Genomic DNA, 21,537 nt, shown 5'->3' on the forward strand with positions numbered 1-21,537 from the left:
CAGGAAGGCTGCACTGCCAGGGCTCGTTAGCGTTCAACGCTATGGAGAAAAAAAAAAAGAAAAGGAAGCGATAGATGTAAACCTTGACCAGCCCTGGTGCTCAGGCTCTGATCCGACTCGTTTGTTTTGCAGCAGCTGTCTAATTTATTCATAGAAGTAGGCCAGGAAAATAAACAGCACTAAGGCAGCGTTGAAACTGGTACCCATGCCTGAGAAAGCCCTGTGCTAAAGGCAATGTATGTGGAAAAGGAAGAACAATCACTTTCTAAGAGATGCTTTTGATACTCCTTAAAGAGTGTGGAAGAACCAGACCAAAACATTGTCTCACTTGCAATCTGATTTTACCCTGCATCAAGAGAAGCTGCATCTTAGAAGCAGATAAAGGGAAGAGAGGTTTTTTCTCATGCTTCTTGCCCATGCAGAGTGGTGGAGGGATGACTAGTTTAGTATAAGAAAAAAACAAAGCATCTTAAGCCTTTTGTATACATATCCTAATCAAAAAAAGAAAAACTGTTCTAGCAAGAATACAGTATCCTGAATTAACAATACTTATAAGCAAAAAGTAAGTGGGGTGGCAGTTAAACTGTATCTTTTGAAAGACCCAAACATGCAGAGTTGCTGAAGAAATACATAACCTGAAGACAGGAGATCCTGTCATGTATTCCAACTATTTCTGCACTGTTCACAATGCTTTACATAATACACAAACAACTGGAAAGAAACCAACATCAAAATTTATTATTCCAAACATTACAAAAGTTAGGGAGTAGCTTAAAGAAGTACAAGGATATCCACATTTAACATCTGGAAGTGTCTGCAACTATATACATACAACTACCTGACACTGATACAAGAGAAAATAAATACTCAAGATTTTTAAGAATAAGAAAAATTGACATTTCCACCACTGATCTCTGAAAGAAGCCTTTCAGAAATATTCTAGCATATGAGGTAGCAGAGGAAAATGAACTAGACTTAATCAAGTAGAAGATGGTTTGTATTGAACATGATATCATCATTAAAAGCACATGTTAACACCTTAGCCAGCAAGCTGCAACTCCAGCTATGTTTCTTGGGAATTCTATTCATTTTGTATGAAGAATACAGACTGAAACCAGCAGGAATTTTACGACAATGTTCAGCTGGGCAGCATTTGACTTCGGCAGATTCACCTGCTAAATACATTAGTTCATAAAAAGGAGTTCAGTGAATCAGTATCACATTCCTCCCAGATGTACGTAAAATCAAGGGATTAGACAAGCCACCAAGGGATCCTCATGAGAGATTAATTACATTAAGTATATAAATATAAAAGAGATCAGTATTTAAAGAAAGGGAAAGAACACAAGGCTTTGAAAGAACACATCCCCCCAAACTGCACAACACAGCTTATTAGGAATGCTAACAATGGGATTAAAAGTACGTCAACTACATGTTAGAGTGCTTAAAAGCAAACTGAGCCCAGAAAACTGACTGGATGCAGCGCTGGTTTACTCCCCTCTTTTCAAGTTTTTCTCCATTCACTTATACAGAAAAATGTTCATCAAGATAGAAGTGAATATAGAAATAGCCAACCAGTAGCCGAAGGAACAGAAGACTTCATGTTCCTCACTTGTTGCAAATACACTGGTACTAAAATGGCCAGCTTAAGGATCAGCTTACTGAAGAAAGAAATGTGCTTTGTTACTTTTACTGAAAGGAACCATTTAAAATAATTGAATGTCATTTCAGTTTTGGCTTCATTCCCATTGAACAGTGCACATCAGCAGTCACACCCTACTAAGCAGTGATTCACATTCAGCAGCACCAGAAGAAAATAGATGAGAAATGTCTTTAAAACAGTCTTCACAATCACAAAATGTTACATTTGTGGATACTTTCATAAGCCCCAGCTGGAAGATTGAAGATGTAGCAAGTTAAGGAAGTAGTTCTCAAACATTTCCATAAAGGTATTGCTATCACACACACAAAAACAAGATGAGTATGTAGTGATGCTTAAAAAAGCATCTACTAAGAGCTTTTCAACCTTCCCATTTAAATAGGAAATGTAAGGAGCCATAACTAGAACAAATCTGGCACAATGCTGGAGAGAACAAAAAAACCACATTGAAGTTATACTACTTTCCCATCTAGCAACCTTATTCCTGAACCATTCTCTCAACCTGTACTTAAATGTGTGGTTCTTCCAGAGGAAAACAAATCACATTGACATTAAGATGCCAAGGAACTAATATGATCAACAAAAAACTGCCAAAATATTAATAATTTAGTTAGGCCAAAGTTGAATTGCCAATCACCATGGACTTATTTGTACTTTGGAAGACAGAGCAAAGGTTCTAGGTCCACCTATTAGCTTGACCTCAAAGTGTACTTTTGGCACATATAATTGACACATTCTGTACTGTGCTGTCAACCAATGTTATAACTAGGGCCTACACGATCAGAGTTCTTCCCATCCTTACCTCCTATCCCAGCAAGTCCCATCTTACCTTCCCCTTCCCACAAAACAGTTTGGAGAAAAAGGATATCATTGCCTCAGACTGCAAGTGGCACAGTAGCTTCTCCAGAGGAGGGTAGCGGCGCAGAGATGGAATGCAGCCCACCATGACTAGTTTGTGCTTGGCTCTTGTGATAGCAACGTTAAGGCGTCTCCAGTCCTTCAGGAGGGTGCCAAGCTGTTAAACAAAATTTGCTATTAGTTTTCCTACCTAAGATGTAGAATTGAATGTAGGTAATTGTCAAAATGCATCAAAAACTTCAAGGTTGTGGGTGAATTTTACCCAGATTGAAAGTCAAGTTAGTACATCCAACTCACATTTTCATCATTACTATTCCTAACAAAAGATACAATTATGATACTTTTGTCTCTTCCTTGGTACTTGTCTATAGTGTTGACTTCCACTCTGTTCTCCTTCAGTCTTGCCATCAAATCAGTGATTATTTTTAATTGATGTCTGTATGGTGATATCACACCGATGTCTGAAGGCTTACAACCAGCCTAAATAAAGAAAACAAAGAAAAAGACTGTCACTGCAGTTAGCCTGGGATATTCTTTACAGTCAGAAGAGCCTCAATGAGGCTAATCTATATATTTAAATAGTGCTGCAAGCTGCCATCTCTACACTAAGAATTCAGTGGAACTCTAGGTATAATTGGCATTAACTGAAGAAAATAATTATTGCAAGACCCCAAGCTTTGTCTTAAACCTAGCACAAAAATACCAAAATCCTCATCTTCCTTTCTTCCTCAGACTGCGAGGTGAATGTTCAGAACTCTTAATTAGTCTGTATTACTCCTGAAGTTGACTAGTTGAAATAAGGAGCAAGGGCAAATCCTTTCCCCTCCCTTACAAGAAAAAGTCCTAATCTGAAAGAAATTGTCATTCAGCTTTTATGCAGCCCAGCTGCAACCTGGCAAGGAACAGGGAACTGAATGCAGACCTCAGATCCCTCACTACAGTGACATGTAGCTAACATTGAATTTATCCTTAAGGTCATCCCTCCTGTACATGTGGTTGGTTGGTGCTTCTACAGCAATGTAAGATTCATTATAAAGCCGTCCCTCTTAAGCAATGTAATTAAAAGATACCTTAATAAATAAGGATGTGAGGAAGAACACAAGTTTGGCTTCTGTCACATTATATACACCACCTTTTTCTGCATGTTCTGGTGCTGGGACCTTTAGAAATATAAGCAGAAAATAATGAGTGTCTACAATCACACACTGTATTCTGATCCTTAACTCACCATATCATACCATTTTTATATTAAGTTTTAATAAAAAAGGGTAAAAGCTAAATTTAACTTAATACAACAACCTATACCATAAAGTAACCTCAGAACACAGCATCTGCGAAGTGGTGGAAACACTCTGCAAAGATGAATTTCTAGTAAAAGCACTTTCAAGTAATAGTTAATATTTAGTAATAGCAGGGCACCTCAGGAAACTGTCAAGGCTCAATCATCTGACTTTACGGTTCACCTAATATACTGTATAAAAACAGACTTTTTTGTGGGTGGTTCTTCTGGTTTTGTTTGATTACTACAGTAAGTGGAATTTTTACAGAAAGTTGAAAAAGATGTGACATCAGAGCCTAATGCCTCAGCCTCAACCAAACCAAAAATATTTTGGAAAGAGACTTTTCTACTGGTACTATAAACACAACAGCTGTATATACTTGAGATGGACTTTCTAGCAAAGCAAAAAATTAAAACGGACCAGCAGATCCAGTTTTCACATGACTAATTTTGGTCTGATTAATGGACAAACAGCATACCAGCTAGTTTCCTACTGTGACAAGAATCTTCCCTATGAAAAACTGTTAACTTCTCTATGAAAGGGTCAGAAAACGTGCTTGAGAGCACACAAGGACTGTCTGAGGAGTTCTTTCCAGGGTCAGCAGTTATTGGCAAAAGGTGGTGTCAAGAGGAATCAACATCAAAGCTGTTAGACTCAAATCGTTATAATCCAGTCACCAACTACAGTGACTCCAAATATGGGACTGAGTATATATTAGTGTAAAATATATTTGCAAAAAGATTAATCAACTCTTCTTCATTTTACCTGTTTATTTGCCTAATTCTTATCTATTATGGAGTTTACTTTTTCCTGCAATAATTTGAGTCACTGTTAAAGTGCACACCTGAAGCAACTTACTCCTCCCAATTCAAAATGTCTACAAAATGTAATGAAGTTGCAATCATTCCTCCCACTGGTACACAGCTTAGACCCCAGTGATCCTCAGCCACTGGATACGACAGCGTTCTGTGATTGCAAGGACATCAGTAGGGCTGCACACTTACAGCTGCATTCTCTACGTAAGAACAAAGTCTATAGCACATACAGCATTACCTGCAGCACTGCCTGAATTAAATTTTTCAACTGCTGTTAGATGCAATATTTCCAGCAGCAGCTCTAGCACTCCAACTGATCAACTCTATTAACAACATTTTTACACATTGCAGTTTACATATAAGCAAGAAACCATTTTTAAAGCTAAGTACTTTACCCTGCCTAAGCTGTATGAATTCTTATGTGCTGGCTGTATTGAGAACTTGCGTCAAAAATGCAATTTTGAAAGGAGAACATGATGAACTTTACCTTCTCAGTGTTCAGAAAACACACAGGTTTGTCTGGCTCAAGTACTTCTTCCAACCATGTTTTTGAAGTATCTGCAAGTTCCAGTTTCAACTTCTTTAGGTTTGGCAAGTTAACAGTGGCATTTGACACCTTCTCTGATCCACATTCCAGTTTGCCTTCATATACTAACATGTTACTCAGCGACATAATTTTACTAAAGATTTAGAAGAAAACAAATTAATTTAAATCCTGCACTTTCAATCCCACATTGAAAACCCTACTGTAACAAGTAGAAGTTACAGATACCTATTCATTCTGTATTGCACAGTTAACTGGACAACAGCATTCTGGTTTTGCTCCAGCCTTTTAAATAAGCTTTCACTCATACCAAGATCTCTGTTACAAAAGAAGAATCACAAAAATGTGTCAGGCCACACATTGCAAGAGACTTTCCAGAATTTATATCACTAATATCTGTCCAGCATGAGTTTATCTTACCTTGCTTCTGAATTCTGTACAAGCGGAGGCAGCTGCTGATGATCCCCTACCAGCACAAACCTTTTGGAGCAGAACAGTGGGCCCAAACAGATGGGCTGGCTTATTTGGGAAGCTTCATCAACTATACAGAAATCAAACTGCTTCTGAGCAAAGATTGGGTGATTTACTCCCATGCAAGCTGTTGCTACCACTGGCTGAAAATTGAGACAGTAAAAATAAGAGACATCTTACACACTTTAACACTACATTTTTAGGTTAGATGAACTTTATTTTTAACTAAATAAAAAGAAAAAAAGAAAAGTCTTTAATCCTTGAAATCAGAGCAGTTCACACTTCGCATACATATTGGCCTCATATATTCAATTTTGCGTCAACAACAAATGACAAACAAAAATCAGCTTTAGAATAGGACTTAGTAAATAACTCATTCCTGACGTGCTCAGGATAATACCAAGTTCTGTGCATACACAATTCCTGGAGTGTGTTAAAATGACTATCTTAGAAAAGTAGGAGCATTTTTTCCTCCCCTTCTCCCCCCTTTTTTACCCTTTTTTAAGCTTTCAAATAGACAATAAGACAACAGCTGCAAGTTCAGGTTTGCATTTATTTGCTCATTTATAGAACTTATATTCTTCTGAAGCACAGCAAGAATACGTAATGCATTGTGACTCGTTAAAGGTTGGACTAGGTCATCTTAGAGGTCTTTTCCAACCTAAATGATTGTATGTTAAGTTCTTCTCATCTCTGTGCTTCCAATGCAATCTGAAGTAACTAAACATGACATGTTACAACTTCAATAATTTTCCTGCAATGCCTATCAACAGCAAAGTAAGCGATGAGTTTTGCAGTACACCATTTATTTCAACTACCATGACATTTCATTCTTTCAATCCATTTAATTTAAAGCTGTCACCAACTCTGTTTCCCCAGTTCCTGGTGTGGTCCTTTGCATTAACACACAGAGCAGCACTGATCTTTCAGTCAAAAATTAGTGTTTGGTCAGATCAGCTCCACAACACAGTTTTTCTTCTTCCCCATCCCGTGGTTCTACTAACACAACTAGCACACACGAGAGGGACTGTGGCCTGTGGGAGTTATTATACATATGTATTACACATGTAATTACATATTATATGTAGCTATTTTTTTAAGCAGAAAAAATAGCTTTTTGGCTTTTAGATTACTGTTGTTAGTCATTATTGGCTATAATGAAATTGCAATGAGGCAACAATTGAATATCTTCTTCACCTCAGGCTTCTCATAGCAGTAACACACACTTGGGATAGGTTCCTTCTCTGTAGTATCTGTACAAACAGAATACTAACAATTATCCTCAACATTTCACAGGGCTAACAAAAACAGTTTTCTTACCTGACTGTTATAGAGCTTTTCCAAATCTGTTACAGAGTTAATTGACTTGGACCTGCAAATTTCTTCTTCTGTAAATTTCCGTATATCTGGATGAACCTTCTGAGCTCGTCCCAAACGCAAGAAGCCTACTTTGAATTTGGCTAGCTTCAGCAGAATATTGTCCACTGCTGTGTGTGTAAAACTAGTCAGAAGAACACTGAAGCCACAAGCAGAGAGAATTCTCACCTAATAAGTGGCAAAGGGAAAGAAAAGACAAAGTTGTTAGCTTACATAGAAGAACCAGCAATCCCAAGTTTGCCTAGGGGGAACAGTAATTTTCAGAGGAAACCAAGAGCAAGTACGTAAATGAAGTCATCATTCTTCACGGCCAAATCTGCTACCTAGCTGTTATCAAAGGGACACAGGCAATAGATGTGATGTTTCTCCTAAACAGCACGCATATAACATATGCTGCAAAACAGAGAGAGCCTCCATTCAGACTTGCCAACTGCACTAAAAAGGTAGTACACCAAAGAACATCCTTCCTGTAAGAACAAGCCATGCAGCCCATTCCCAGAAATACTTCTCTCCACAATTCAACTACATCAGATTCAGTAGAATGAGCTGATCTGAAAGCAGCACTGCTTGCTCTCCATCCTTTCTCCCCATCAGATCTCACACAGCAGGGAAGGAACAAGAGCAGAATACCCAATTAGGAAAGATGAAGTAATAGTGACATCTCAATTCCAGCTGTCAAGAACTCACTCAACCTACAGCCTGAATCTAGTACTTCCCTACAGTCCATCCCCGCAGAGACAACCACTAGCCAAAGGAGCTGGCTAGCAGGCTACACATGCTTCAGCACCACACATTTATGTAATTTAAACACAGGCAAGTTACAGACTTCTCCAAGGAGTCCTTTTTTGAGCTGTGAGTCAGGATTGGAGGACTTGCTGACATTTGGGGCCAAAGAATTTAACATTAAAATGTCACAAAGACTAAATATTACTATTGAATTTCTTCCTTTCCACATACTTCCACAAAAGCAGAAGTGAAGAAAAAACATTTCAGTTGTACCAAATAAAGGTCCTTCAATACAAGAGATGTATTTTCTTATTTGGAATTATGCAAATAGCAGTACACTAAATCATGACAATTAATTTAGAAAAGTATGCTTTATAAAGTGTTTAATACTCTCCTCCCAGTGCCATAAAAAATTCAAAATCTAGGCACAAGATCTTACCAGAGCACATATTGTAGTAGTTTTTCCAGTTCCTGGCATACCCACAATAAGCGTGTAGTCCTTCGAAAGCAACACTTGTTTCATTGCCTGTTTCTGAGGCTTATTGAGACCTTTAGAGAATTACAACAATGAATTGTCTGTCCTTCATAATCATTATACTTGCTAACATCAATAAAGCAAAACTACAGTTTCTGCCTCCCCTTAAACTCTCAAAGAAAATATTGGGGCAAGTCTGTATGTTCTGATGAAGTTCAACATTATAAAGTACATTATAATATTCAACCATTATAATATACATAGACAAATAGTACAGGGTCTGCACTACAGTCCTAAAAATGGAAGACATCTGTCTTTGTAGGCCTTTTATGCCTTTTTTCCTAATATACTAAATGACCACTTCCATACAATATCTTGTATGGACATTTCTATTTCACCATACCCACTTTCAGGTTCAAACAGTACTAAAAGCAAAGGGAAGTGAATTGCAGAGATTGCATAATCTTTTCTAGAAGCAGCAGCAAGAAACCAGAGCTATTTTTCCTTGTCTGATGCAGATAAGCAGTATGTTTCAGTGCCTTGAACTAGGCAAATCTCAAGGAAAAAAAATAAGAAGCATCTAGAATGATCAGTGCCTTACTGTAAAGAACACATATGGCTTGCAAGTACAGCAAGGAACTGTTATTCTTTGTCTTGCAGCACTTGTTAATCCGTCATTCTTAAGTTTCAGAATATATGCCTTCCCCTCATTTCCTATTCTTTCAACAGTTGGCAAGGAGGCTGGGCAAATTCTCATTTGAAGCAGACCTCCAAGCAACAAGACATCTTTCAGTCTTCAGAAAGTTTGTACTCAGAGTTAAGACGAATCAATTAAATTTCTGCTTTCACAGACAACTCTGTCAAAGGCAAAGAAACATTTTCACCAAATACATGACACTACCACATAAAAAGTTCGAAAAAAAAAAAAAAAAAAAACAACCAAGAGTGCCCCAAAGCTTCACATATTACTGAGTAGCCAACAAGTCAGGAAGAGCTCTTATGCAAGTGCTTACATTAAAGCCCATCTCCTTCCACTCTGAGAGTCCACTTCCCCTATCCCAAGAGTCTTTTCTGTTCCTGATTTTGTAAAAATAAGAGAGCAAACAGCAAGCTGCAGGAAGCAACAAAAGTAAAGTGAAATTCTAAGCAAACATCTGGTCGTGTCTTCCAAGTAGTTTCTAACTATTTTAATCACAGAAAGACGTGCAATGTTAGAACTTGTCTTATTTTTAAGCAGAAAACTACCACCAGGCCCTGATCTTGGAACAAAATGAACTTGTATTTAGTGTGATAAATGCTCTGTCAATAGACTTACGCTACTAGACAAAAGATTTGGGGGGGGGGGTAAGAAGAAGGATTTAGAAAAATTTTGTACCCTTTAAAATATTTGCAACAGTTTCCTTTGCTTCTGCAGGAAGAACTGAGCTCAAATGCTGAATAAAACGTGGTTTGTCAAAGTCAATAATCAAGTTGCGGAGCTTTTCACTGTGGATGAAAAAGAAAAAAAGAAGAATTAAGAGTTGCCTACTTAGAAACTACCCCAAAACCTTCAAAGTGGGAAATGAATTTGATTCTTCATACCTGACTGGGGAATCTTGCATCAATTTGGAAAGGTTTTCAAAGGGGACCCCTGTACCAAAATCTCCTTCTTCGTGATCCAGCCTAAAGGTGGTATCCTTGGGGAGCTTTGATAAACTTCTGGAGGATGACAGTAACATGGACAAATTAGTTCTATTTACAAGCAGCATGTTGATGATGAAAGACTTATTACTAAGCTTTAAGCTCCCAGAGGTCACAGAGTAAAGCAATAGCTAGAAGAAACACTACTGACTGCTGCAAACAAAATACAATTCAAGCCAAATTTAAAGGCAGTTTAATCTGAATAATGCAGGTTACCTTTAACAGCAACAATCACAGTATCCATATATTCTCATGTTGGCGAAATAAGTAAATTGAGTTCGCAAACATGTTTTTAATCAGTCAACCTAGTTAAATATATAAGCATAGAGACTAATCAAGGTCAGACATTTTCAATCAAGACAAGACTTTCAAGGGTGTACTTCCGCAGGCCCGAGTCAGACCACATCAGAACTGCCTTGAGGCCTGGAAGTGCCCCTCCTGAAGCCCCTATCAAAATGCCTTCAAGTAGCTGTTTTTCCTTTTGTTCTATTACCTGCCCAACAAACAGGAGACTTTTGTTGCACTGATTTCTCTAACATAGCCAGTAGCCAAACCAAGTAACCCATTTTCCTCTCCACTCACAACCACTCTATCACCAGCCAAGAGGTTTGCTCCAGGTATTGTGCCATTTTTACGTTGGAAAGAATGCAGATACTGTCCCTCGGCAATTTCCTGCACTTGATCAATTCTGATCATATTTCCAACACAATCTCCAGCCTTCTCTCTGTAAAGATATTACAAGAAGTATTTTAACATAAAATCCCCTTGGTAAGGGAGGTTATTTAAGAAGAAAACAAACAATTAAATACTCTTTACAATAGCCACTCTGACAAGAAAAGGGTTGTAAAAATATGTAAAACCCCTTGAACTTGTTTCAAGAAAAGACTGTGGTATCTAAAGGTACCTGTAACTTCCTATTCAAAAAAGAAAGGATGCACTTCACTGAAGTGTTTAATATTTGTTTTAGTTTCTTGCTTCACCTTTCACAACACGATGACACTTCCCTTCTACAGACACACACTGTAATGGGCCCCAAAACTGCCAGTTTTTCCACAGCTGCTAGATTAGGCAGTGTAAGATAGCATGCCACTTCAGCCAGCAGAAGACCTTAGACAGGTTTTGTCCATGTTCTTAGGCATGTCTATGCGTATGTCCCCAAACAGATCATTCTTTATCAAATAAACCCTCAAGAAACTGGTGCGATGAGCTGGACTCACGGTCAACACTCAGGGTTAACCCTCAAACTGAAACACAGAACAATACAACTCCTGCTTCTGAAGGTTGAGGCTACAATTAATTTACTTTTTCTGTATATGACTTAAAAATCTCCTATTGAAAATAGTAAACTTATGAATGTAGTAAGCTAATGCCTTCATTAGATCACAATCACAAAAAAAACTATCTTGCAAAAAGCATATTTGACTATTTCTACAAGCAATGGAGAACATCTAGTTTCCTTGTAGGGAAAACTACAAGTTGACAGTGCCTCACTTCCAGTTACTGAAGTGGGGGGGATCATTTGTACTAGGTTAGAAATCTATCTTACCTTTCCATTATCTTACCTTTCCAAGGAAGGAATCGTCCATATATTTTTATACCCCTTTCTACCCTCCCCAGTTTGCATCTCCAACGTTAACATTAGATACCACAGACTAAAATATTCCAAGTGGGAGGGCTTCAGGTGCTGGGTCTCTTTTTCAATAATGGATAACATGGCAGGAGGAAAAGAGACATTAGCAATCCTTTCTTCTACAGCCCTAGGAATAGAACCAAACACAGGAAAGAATCAACTTTTATCTACAAGTCTGTGTGTATGTACTGCCAATCTAAATTTAATCACTGAAAAACACACCACTTAAGTTAATCTATCATGACTGAAATAAGGTTGAATACATCCTTGTTCATATGAATAATCTCATAGTAACAACTTTACATCACTTCTCTGATTTTTAATTAAGGACAGTAAGTTAAAGAACAGTTAAAAGATATTTCAAAGGTAGCTCTATACACATTTAGATATTTGATCTTTCACCTTTTTTAGCAAGCTATGAATACTATACTGAGATTTATTTAAGCAAATGAGATTTAACAGTTAATACAAAAACATACTTCAAGTGGATTCATCTCAGAACTACGTATCTATAGACGTTATACTTAAGTCATGTATACAGAAATGCAATCAAAGAGAAAAAGGTTAATTCACAAGTTAAGATTATTACTCACTTAGGAATAATGTAATGCTTTAACAGCCAAATATTACAAGTAACATTTCATTAAAATTACTGTACAAAAACATAGCATATATATACAAAGCTAGTCCCCTCAACACTTTTATCCCTACAGCTTTAAAAGATCTTCCCCATAGTTCTCCTATTCTTTTAAAACCCACTTGATCTCTTCAGTATAAAATTGTTTTTTTTTCAGTGTCAAAAAAAACACACAAAACAACCATTTAGCTTTATAATACTTGTATTATTGAGATATATATATATATACACACACACCAACTCAATGACTTCATGTAAAAATTTATCAAGTATTTGCTCATGATGTCTTTTAATGGGAGATGTGTTACAGTAGTATTGATGTATCATTACTTGTGTGATACCTTTACAGGGAAACTATTGCCTAGAGTCAACGAGAAAGTTGTCCAGTCACAACTCAGCCCTACTGCCTCATAAGACTGCCCACTTCAAAAAGTTGTAAGGATATTAGTTTCTTAACCATAATTATTATGAATTTAAATATAGCAGACATCTGTTGTCTTCATCAAGTGATTTGTTGAGACTTCTCTCAGATTTTGTCCTGCTGAACATGCACCTGAGCAAAGATGTTTAAGTCTCTGCCAGATCAGACAGACTATATGCATTGTGCAGGATTCAACCGAATGTTATTTCAGGGTGCAAGAATTATCATAATCACAAGTTTTCTGTGAATCACAAAAATCAAATTACAGCATCATTTAAAAGCATTTAAAGCTTATTTAAAAACCAGAGTCAAGTTTCATTTTTTTTTTACCTGCTATATAGGAAACAATTGTGCATTTGGGAGCAATATTTACAGGCTTGACTGTCATCAATTACAGGAGGCAAAGCAGCGAGCTGTGACTGCTGTCTTCCCACAGCAGATTTATATGTGCTGTGCATTAAGTAGAAGGCCACCTGGTTTCTTAGCTTCATTAATTCTGCCAAAAAAAGAACAAACTAGGTAGACAGTTTAAGTTTTATTTTTAATCATTCTTAACTGAAAAGTAACTAGGCATCACAATTAGCTAAGACATAGGTACTCATATAGCAAAGTCCTAATATATTAACAAAACATTTAAGTTTTTAATGTAAGCTTATTGGAGTAGGTAAAAATATAATAAGCAGTACATCTGTAAGTACAGATACATCCATAAGAGTAAGTCTTGATGTGTTTAACTATTACTAGAATGCTTAGTTTTAATTATGATAGTTAAGTATAGCTTGCAAGGCAAGGGAACAGCTTTACCTCTTTTATCCATGCGAGTCCCAGAAACAGGGTACATCGTACCAGTTTTAAGATAAAGAAGAAATCCAGCCTCAGGATCTAGTCTCCTTTCTAAATTCAACAAGGTATACAGAATAACCTGCAAACATATATATATAACTTTTATAATGTGTTACAAAAAAAGGCTGAATTTATTATTTCCAAAAGTTAAGCAGCCATTGCTATCACAATGGATCTAGAAAGTGTAAGTAGTAAGCACCTAATGAAATATTTCAATTAAAAGGCATCTTTCCTAACAAAAGCTTGTACATGGCTACTACCTCTAGATCACTGACCAGCTATCTGCCAGGATGTACAATGCTAATTCTTAAAGCAGTCTGCCTCAAGCTAATACATGAATGTATTGAGATTTTTTTTCCCCTTCAGGAATAAAGACAAAGGTGTCTGAAAGTGGTAAATGTTCTCACTCAAAATTTCACTTTATACCTGCAACTTTTTGCATTCCAGGATCAGCCATCCACAAATCCTGGTTATACCACGCACAAAATACTTTGCATTCATTAAGACAAATGAAGTCATTCTAATAAAACAAGAAATTACTTATGGCCACTGAGAATCAAATTACTTATTTAGTTGTTTTTTTGTACCTGACTCCTGTGCTCTATAGAGTTGGATTCCTTGCCAGACTTGAGCTCTAATGGCATTATCTTAGATTGTACTCCAGACTGACGATGGATTTTCACCTTGGCTGTAACATCAATCTTTCCCTTCAATCCAAACCTGGGAGACCAGATATTCTCTTCAATGTCTAAGATCTCTACAATTTCTATCTTAGAAGAGATATCTCCAGTTTTATCACCACTTGACCTAAGAAGAAAATAAAAGAAGTCAGAAGTTAAATTCCCTTAGTTCTTAATACTTGCATATTAGAATGTGTTATAATATACATTATCTCTAAAGTGGGTGCCTACTAAGTCTCACAGAAGCTATTTTCCCATTAGCAGGGAAAATATATCAGAAAGTTAATTTAAATTGCAGGTTTGCACGTAGTTTTGGTACTCACCTAGACTTCAAAGATAAAATAGAATTGTTTTTAACAGCGTTTGGTCTTTTCTGAACCAATATGCTCTAAAAACATTTCATTTCTACAAAAGAATTAGTGATATATGCACCAAAAGGTAGCATACACGTTTCTACTTTATGCTACCTTCCTGACCCGCTATTTCTCTGAAACCTGAACAGCCTATGTCTGTTACCATTGACAACAAGAAGACAGACAAGAAGAGCTCAGCAACAGCAGAGTCAACACATTGCTTCACTGATAACCTTATCTTACTGAAGTTTCATTTCAATAAGTTCTAATGTTCTGGTTTTCAGTCTTACACATTTATAGCTTCAGGCTTAGTCAGTTGATCAAGTATGCTTGCTCTACTAATTACTAAAACATCTGTTTTGTACCACATTGTTTACAAAAATGTTAAGACCACTGTGATTATATGCAACTTCTCCCTCAGTCCTATAAAGGTCCTTCTTTATATCTTTCCCAATATTCATAATTGGTGTTAAATGTGCAGCTCAAGATTAGCTATTGAAGCACTGAGGTGATGAATTAACTCCTTATCACTGAACAGACTTGCATAAGAAGTTTTCTTCTAAAATTAAAGCAAACCAAACAAGATACACAATTTTAAATTGTTTTAAATTTCTTCTTACAGTTTTAGTTGCGTTTTATTTTGGTTAGCTGGATTGTGCATAAAGTCTTCTGTCCATTTAAAAAATGATGGCAAGTATTCTTCTATTTCCTGCATTACGTCTGCTTGTTTCAGATTTAAATGATACCTAAAAAATAAAGCCATTTACATTAATGAGACAAATATTAGCTTTGCCTCTGACATTGAGTTACAAACATTACTGGAAATAACTGTCAAGTTTAAAGAACCATCTATAAAACAGACATTCATTAATGTTCACCTCAACTGATTAATCCATAAAACTACAGCTGAGCACCAGTTACAAAAGATGGAACACACTGTTTCTGATCTAACTCCCTTAAAACAACAGACATAATGCAAAGGAAGCATCAGCAGGGTGAAAGTGATGAAATAAAACCAACAGTAGAAGTGAAAGAATAGGCATTTATAACTGCCTATGCTTTATGCAAAACTGAGAATATGTACGAAAGTGACTATTTCCTTGTATTTGTTTTTTGTCTCAATACACTGATCTGCTAATTGTTCTTGGTATACATTTTGATAGGCTTCAGGCCATTTCAAATGGGGGAGGAATCACTATCTTCAGTTGCTACAGTTACAAACACGCAAGAAAGCAGAAGCCTCATTAAACAGAGCCCAATCATGTGGCATTAGACAATTCAGTGCTGGCACCCACTGGAAATAATGTCATTATTTTACAGCACCAGAGAAATACAAGCAAATTTTACAAAACAAGTGCAAAGGGCTGCAAATATCAGGCTTTTATGTAACTTACTTTCCAGTACCAACAAATAGTAGCTTACATATGCAAAGACCAATTGAAACAGTTTCAAACATGGAAGCCCAGCAGGAGACACATGCCTTGAGGAAATCACAATCCAAAACAGTCACCTTCATATCAGAACCAGAGTAATAAATCTTGTTCTAATTTTATTTCTCATCTCTTCCAAGGCTGACAGACACTTTCCTCAGTATGTGATTTGTAATGTTCTAGAGATAACTGGGTTTATGTGACTTGAATTCAATTTTAGTCAAGTCTGCAGTGGATCCCTTAAAACTGACAGCCACTTGTCTCATCATTTCTGACAGAAATATGAAGACTACTATTCATCCAGCTAGCAGTTCCATCAGACTTGCTGAGAAAATAAATTAAAGATCCTCTAACATCAGAGACATTAAATAACCCGATGAAGAATGTATCAAACATCTCAGAAACTTGGTGACCAAACACTGTTTCATTTCCCAACTATCAACACTAATTATGCTCATCAAGTTTTCATCAGCTTTCAGAAATGCCGAGAAATAAGGTGTTACAGGCAAAAACACCCACACAAGCACACTGTTGGAGTTTCTTCAGAAGCATAATTTACATCTATGGAAGCAATTCAGCAGGGCAGGCATATTAAACTACATTATGGAACAGTGAAATAGTAAAAGACTCCTAAGTTTTATTAAGCAAGGTCATTTGGTAGAACATTCTCCTGATAATAGTAACACATGTTTTCAAGTAGAAATTTATCTGCTAGTTCAAGCATTCCTATCCAGTCTTCCAAACAAAAACATATCTGCAATGCTACTTACATCTCTCTGAGATACTTTTGTCCATATACAATTTTATTTGCTAGTTCTTTTACTTTTTCAGGTGACAGGTTATTTGTTACTGATTGCTGGAAAATTTCATGAAGAATTGTACCAACAAGCATTTGGCGTGATCCGGAGTCAGAGCCCTAAAACAGAAATGATACAACAAACATCAGGATTTATGCTAACTTCATGTAGCTTCCCTACAAAATTTCTGGATTTGCTGCACATGATAGATATCACTTATTTAATAACTGACAAACCATTTGATCTTTCATCTCACTAATTAATATCAGTTCAAACCTGACTCTGAATACAGCCAAAATGAAATGGGTCTCTCCTATTGCTTTCTCTCTCATTTTTATTCCAAACCTGGTGTTAAGATACAATCGCTACATAATTGACAAGTGAGGAACAAAGGCACAGATTAACATGAATTGTGAGCAAGTTTTGCTTGTGAACAGTATTAACAGCAGCATTTCCTAGTGCAACTCTTTACAGTCTCACAAATAATTTTTATTATGCACACATTAAGCAATTTCACATTGTTTTACCAACTCACATGGAATTAGTCCAAGCAATACCAGAATGGCTCAGAAACCCATCTAAGCCATTCAGGAATGGGTTCTGTAGACTTCTAGCAATAAATTATGATCTCTAAAAAGCCACCAAGAAACAACTGGAAAGTTAATCGTTATGTTTTGTACTTATTGATTGCTTTCACAGACCTGGCAGTTGTGGGTTCCACTCCCAATTGGAAGGTGGTGTTATCCTGCAATCAGCACCCTTTGCATTGTCCCTTCTAAACAAATTGTTCCAAGTGCCAGTACTTGGATTCAGATTCCACAATTAGCCCACATCAGCCCTGATTCCAGTATAGGTATATTCCAGCTAGATCATGAGCTAAAGAATTGTTCTCACAGGGTAAACTGCCTAACCTTGCTGATTTTTCTGAGGTTTTTAACTTGGCCAAATGAGATTACATTATGTTCTCATATAGCCAACTAGAGGCACATCCCTCAGAAGGGATTCCTATGCACAAGATACACGTCTAAAAACCAAAAGATCAAAGAAGTTGCCAGAATCTGAAGGTGGGGGGTAGAACATTTTTGTCCCCACTACCTGCATTAAGAACACAAGATTACTTCAACTGAAAGCCTCTGAAAAAATAAAAAAACACAAACCACAAGTAGTCCAAACATCGTGAAGGTCAATACAATTTTACAGAACAGCATCTCAACCAAGTTTTAATTAATATTGAGTTAAACTAACCGTTTCCATGAAACATTAGCCCAATAAAATATCTGATGCTCCACAATTAACACTTACCCTGAACTTTTCACTCAGCACTGCTCTTCTTACGCATCGAATGCTGCTTGATATTGTAGTGCCAGACAGCAGCAGATCTGGGTAAAGAATGAGGTATCCTGACTGTTCATCTATTATCCACATACCAGAACTACAGTCCCCTTCTAAATGAACGATGTCTCCCGGAACAACTGGAACAGACTCCCTATAAAGCAGTACATTAAAAAAACATTTGCAAGCAAAGGTCACCGCACCTAAGAAATTATACACTAGCATAACAGATTCACCATACTTTAAGTCACTCCAGATCTATGCTTTGAGTCATTTCGGTATTGTTGTATTTTATATTAGCGTGCTACACTTTTTAATTACATGACCGCAACCTTTCTATTAAAGTTGTTTCAAAAGCCCAGCAAAATCTCAGAATATTTTACTATTAATAATAATTTTAAAATATTTTCATAGATTAACAAGTTTCAGGATTCAAGATCTTTTATATTTTGTCTTCTAAAGTCTTCCTAGACTTTGCTTTTCCTTTCCTATCTTCCACACTTTCAAAGCAAAATTAAAAGCAGTGCTTTTCATTTTCAAAAGCACACTGCATATGCATTTCCTTGTGTTTCAAAAGACTAAACAAGTCCTTTCCTCTACAACATACCATCAATGCACAAACACCTAAACTAGAATCTTCATCGATTCCCACATTAAATACTTTTAGTGTAGAGCTCAATTTAAGATTTCAACAGATAGTTCAGAAAAAAAAAATGTTTTACAGACATAGTACTTTCATATGAACAGGGAGGGTTCATCACTCAGAATAACACTTCTACCTGAAACTAAGTAGCCTGATTAAAGTTTATAATCTTTCTACTTCTTCATATGAAGGCAAGACCAAACAAACTAAAACTTTACGGTAGCAATATCCACTCCATACAAGTTAAATGGCATCAGTTTTCTCAAGACAAACACCCATTATACTAAAATGATGATGGTACAACATTAGATAAAGGTTGTTTCAACATTTCTACTCATTTTCAAGATAAAACTCTCATTTTCAGTAAAACTCTCCTCTAAGGCAACACAAAGAAAATTGAGTTAATAATACAGTATTTCATGCTCCTTTCAGATGTTTCTGCATGCCTTACCAGCCACCCCTAAGGACGCACAGCTCTGTATCTTGCAGTGATTGCGACGAGGTAACCGTCAGGTGCTTCTCAGAATCACTTCCATTAGTTTGCTTTACACTGACCTCCAACACACGGTATCTGTTGTTCAACCCATTCTTAAGTATTGCACTAGAGGAGTCAGTCACTTTCTTCTGGAAACTGAAATAACAATTCGCGAATACAAAGATATTAGCCTATTTGAGAAGAAAAGGGCTAACCCACACACAAGAACAGCACAAGCTTCAAGCGTTAATTCCACTTTGACCTCCTTCAAATTTCTAAATGTTTGTGTATATAAACAGGCAATTACGGTGTGCTTTTTAAGTTTTATACCGATAGAGTGTAGGAAATCTCTAATAACAGTTCCACATTGTTTCTTTGAAAGAGGTGAAAAAACACCATTTGGACATACGAACCATAAGGAAGAAGACAAACACTACAAAAGCTTTAACGAAGAAAACATGCGTAGCACATAAGCTACTCCTTATTGCAGTTAGTGCTTCCATTTGATGCCTAAACACCCGCTCATCCCAAAACTAACTCCAACTGCGCCTCAAACCCTGAGCCCGGGAGCAAGCCCCGGCGGCGGGTCGTTATTCCTGTCAGCCGTCCGCACGCCGCGCTTCCAATTTCAAACCTCCCGCCCCAGGGGCGCTGCGCCCCGGCCGGTCGCTACCTGTCGGCCATGAGGGGAGCCGCCGCGGCTCGGCTCGGCTCTGCCCGCCTGAGCCCCGCGGCGCTGTGAGGGGAGCTGCTGAGGGACGAGGCGAGGGGTCCACTCCCTACCCCGCGCCTCACAAAATGCCGCCGCTCCCCGGCCCGCCCCGCCCGCCTCCCGAGAAGCCCCGCCCCCAGGCCGGCCATTGGTGGGATGGAGGCCGCGCAGCCAATGGGAGGCGCCACCGCCCGGCGGAGGGCTGAAGGCGCGAAGCGGCGCGCGGCGGCCCCCGGCCGTTAGGGGTGGGGCCGCGCTGTGAGGGAGCCCAACGGTCAGCGCCGTTCCCTCAGCGTCAGCGCCGCTGCTGCCCGCTCCTCCGGTAGCCGGGCGGCGGCTCAAAGTGAATTTCGAGGTGCTTTTCTCTCCCCCAGTGCCTGTGGGCGAACCTCAACCCGGGCGTTGAGCTTTTTCTGTGAGAACAACCTCCCAGTACCGGTCGCTGCTGGGCGGGCAGCCACACCGAAGGTCTCTGAGGTGGCACCGGAGTCACTGACATACAGACTTTTTTTTTTTTTGGTCAGAAGACCGCTAGAACTGAAGGACACAGGTATTAGATCTACTCTTGACATATCAATATGAGCATTCTGTCATTAAAATGTCATAAAAGCGATGTAATTGCAATTTGGTCTTCCCTCTCTTCAATGTAGCCGAACACTGGGAAACAGTATTGCCCTCCAGTCCTTCAAAGGCAGATTTGGAAAGTGGTAAGGCATCCTAGCAGGAGAATCCAAGCTTGAATTTTGCAAGGTAAGATTGTACTCAAGTGAGTGCCTGTTCTTTGGGATAGCCCTGACATACATGGAAAAGACTACATTATATAGCTTCTATTAGTGGCTGTGCGCTTGAAAGTTATCTGAATAGTTAATATGGCCATACTATTAAATGCACAGGCACACTTGGTATTAAAACATTACTTTCACAGCAATTTTTACTTTGTACGTTTGATAGCCTTGGGTTCTGGAGATTCTTTTATGTTGCTTCTCCCTTTCACATACACTAGAGAATAAACAATGCGAAGAGATACTGAAAATTATCAGTGTAAAACGAAGATTCAAATACATGCAAACTTTCCTGTCTAATGACTGCAAATGTTACCATCATTCCAGTATAAATGCCTTAGTTACAGCAGGCAGAAATTTCCATTATAAGAAAACAGAGTTGAAGTATGGGGTTTATTTTAAAGATAGTGTTTGATCACTGAAAACACTCTGACTGTGATTTTCGGGAACTACTATGGATAAACCTGCATGTGATGTTGACCTGAAGGAGTCCTAAAATGTTGAGGCTTCTTTTCCTACTTTTATGTCAAAGAGTATCTGAAATAGCTTAGTTAACAGAGTTTTGAAAGTATTATCCAAGATTACATAACCAATTCTTCATAGAAGGTAAGTACTTCAGTGGGTAGCACTAGCAGTTATGAGACTATTATGATTAGAATTTTAAGGAAACGTGGTTAAAAAAAAGATACTGAGGCCTCTTCATTCAATAAAGTTGTCATTTGGAATAACTATCTATACCACCAAATAAACAGAAAAACTAAATCTTGGCATTGTTAAAAATATTTTCTAACACATCTCCACATTCAGAAAGCCTTTAAAAATGACTTGGAAGCAATTAAATCAAGAACGAATCAACACACTCACTCACACACCAATTTATAATAACTTTTTCATAGCTGCTCAATTCTTCATGACA

At 37.7% G+C, this 21,537-nt stretch overlaps 1 protein-coding gene across 1 annotated transcript; it reads right to left on the reverse strand.

The window, feature by feature from the left end:
- Positions 1-1,851: 1,851 nt before the first annotated feature.
- On the reverse strand, positions 1,852-19,988 carry DNA2 (DNA replication helicase/nuclease 2; the record flags this gene model as incomplete). Its single annotated transcript, XM_084290157.1, has 21 exons — positions 1,852-1,908; positions 2,529-2,675; positions 2,816-2,998; positions 3,589-3,678; positions 5,101-5,293; positions 5,386-5,475; positions 5,578-5,771; positions 6,949-7,173; positions 8,171-8,280; positions 9,582-9,691; positions 9,788-9,904; positions 10,380-10,610; positions 11,449-11,643; positions 12,905-13,070; positions 13,379-13,496; positions 14,005-14,224; positions 15,071-15,196; positions 16,651-16,796; positions 17,980-18,163; positions 19,104-19,283; positions 19,801-19,988. 21 exons carry the CDS (start codon positions 19,986-19,988, stop codon positions 1,852-1,854), a joined length of 3,270 nt encoding a protein of 1,089 aa, XP_084146283.1.
- Positions 19,989-21,537: the final 1,549 nt, after the last annotated feature.

The sequence above is a fragment of the Netta rufina genome (genome assembly GCF_964035555.1).
Source record: "Netta rufina genome assembly, chromosome: 7".
Lineage (NCBI taxonomy): Eukaryota > Metazoa > Chordata > Aves > Anseriformes > Anatidae > Netta > Netta rufina.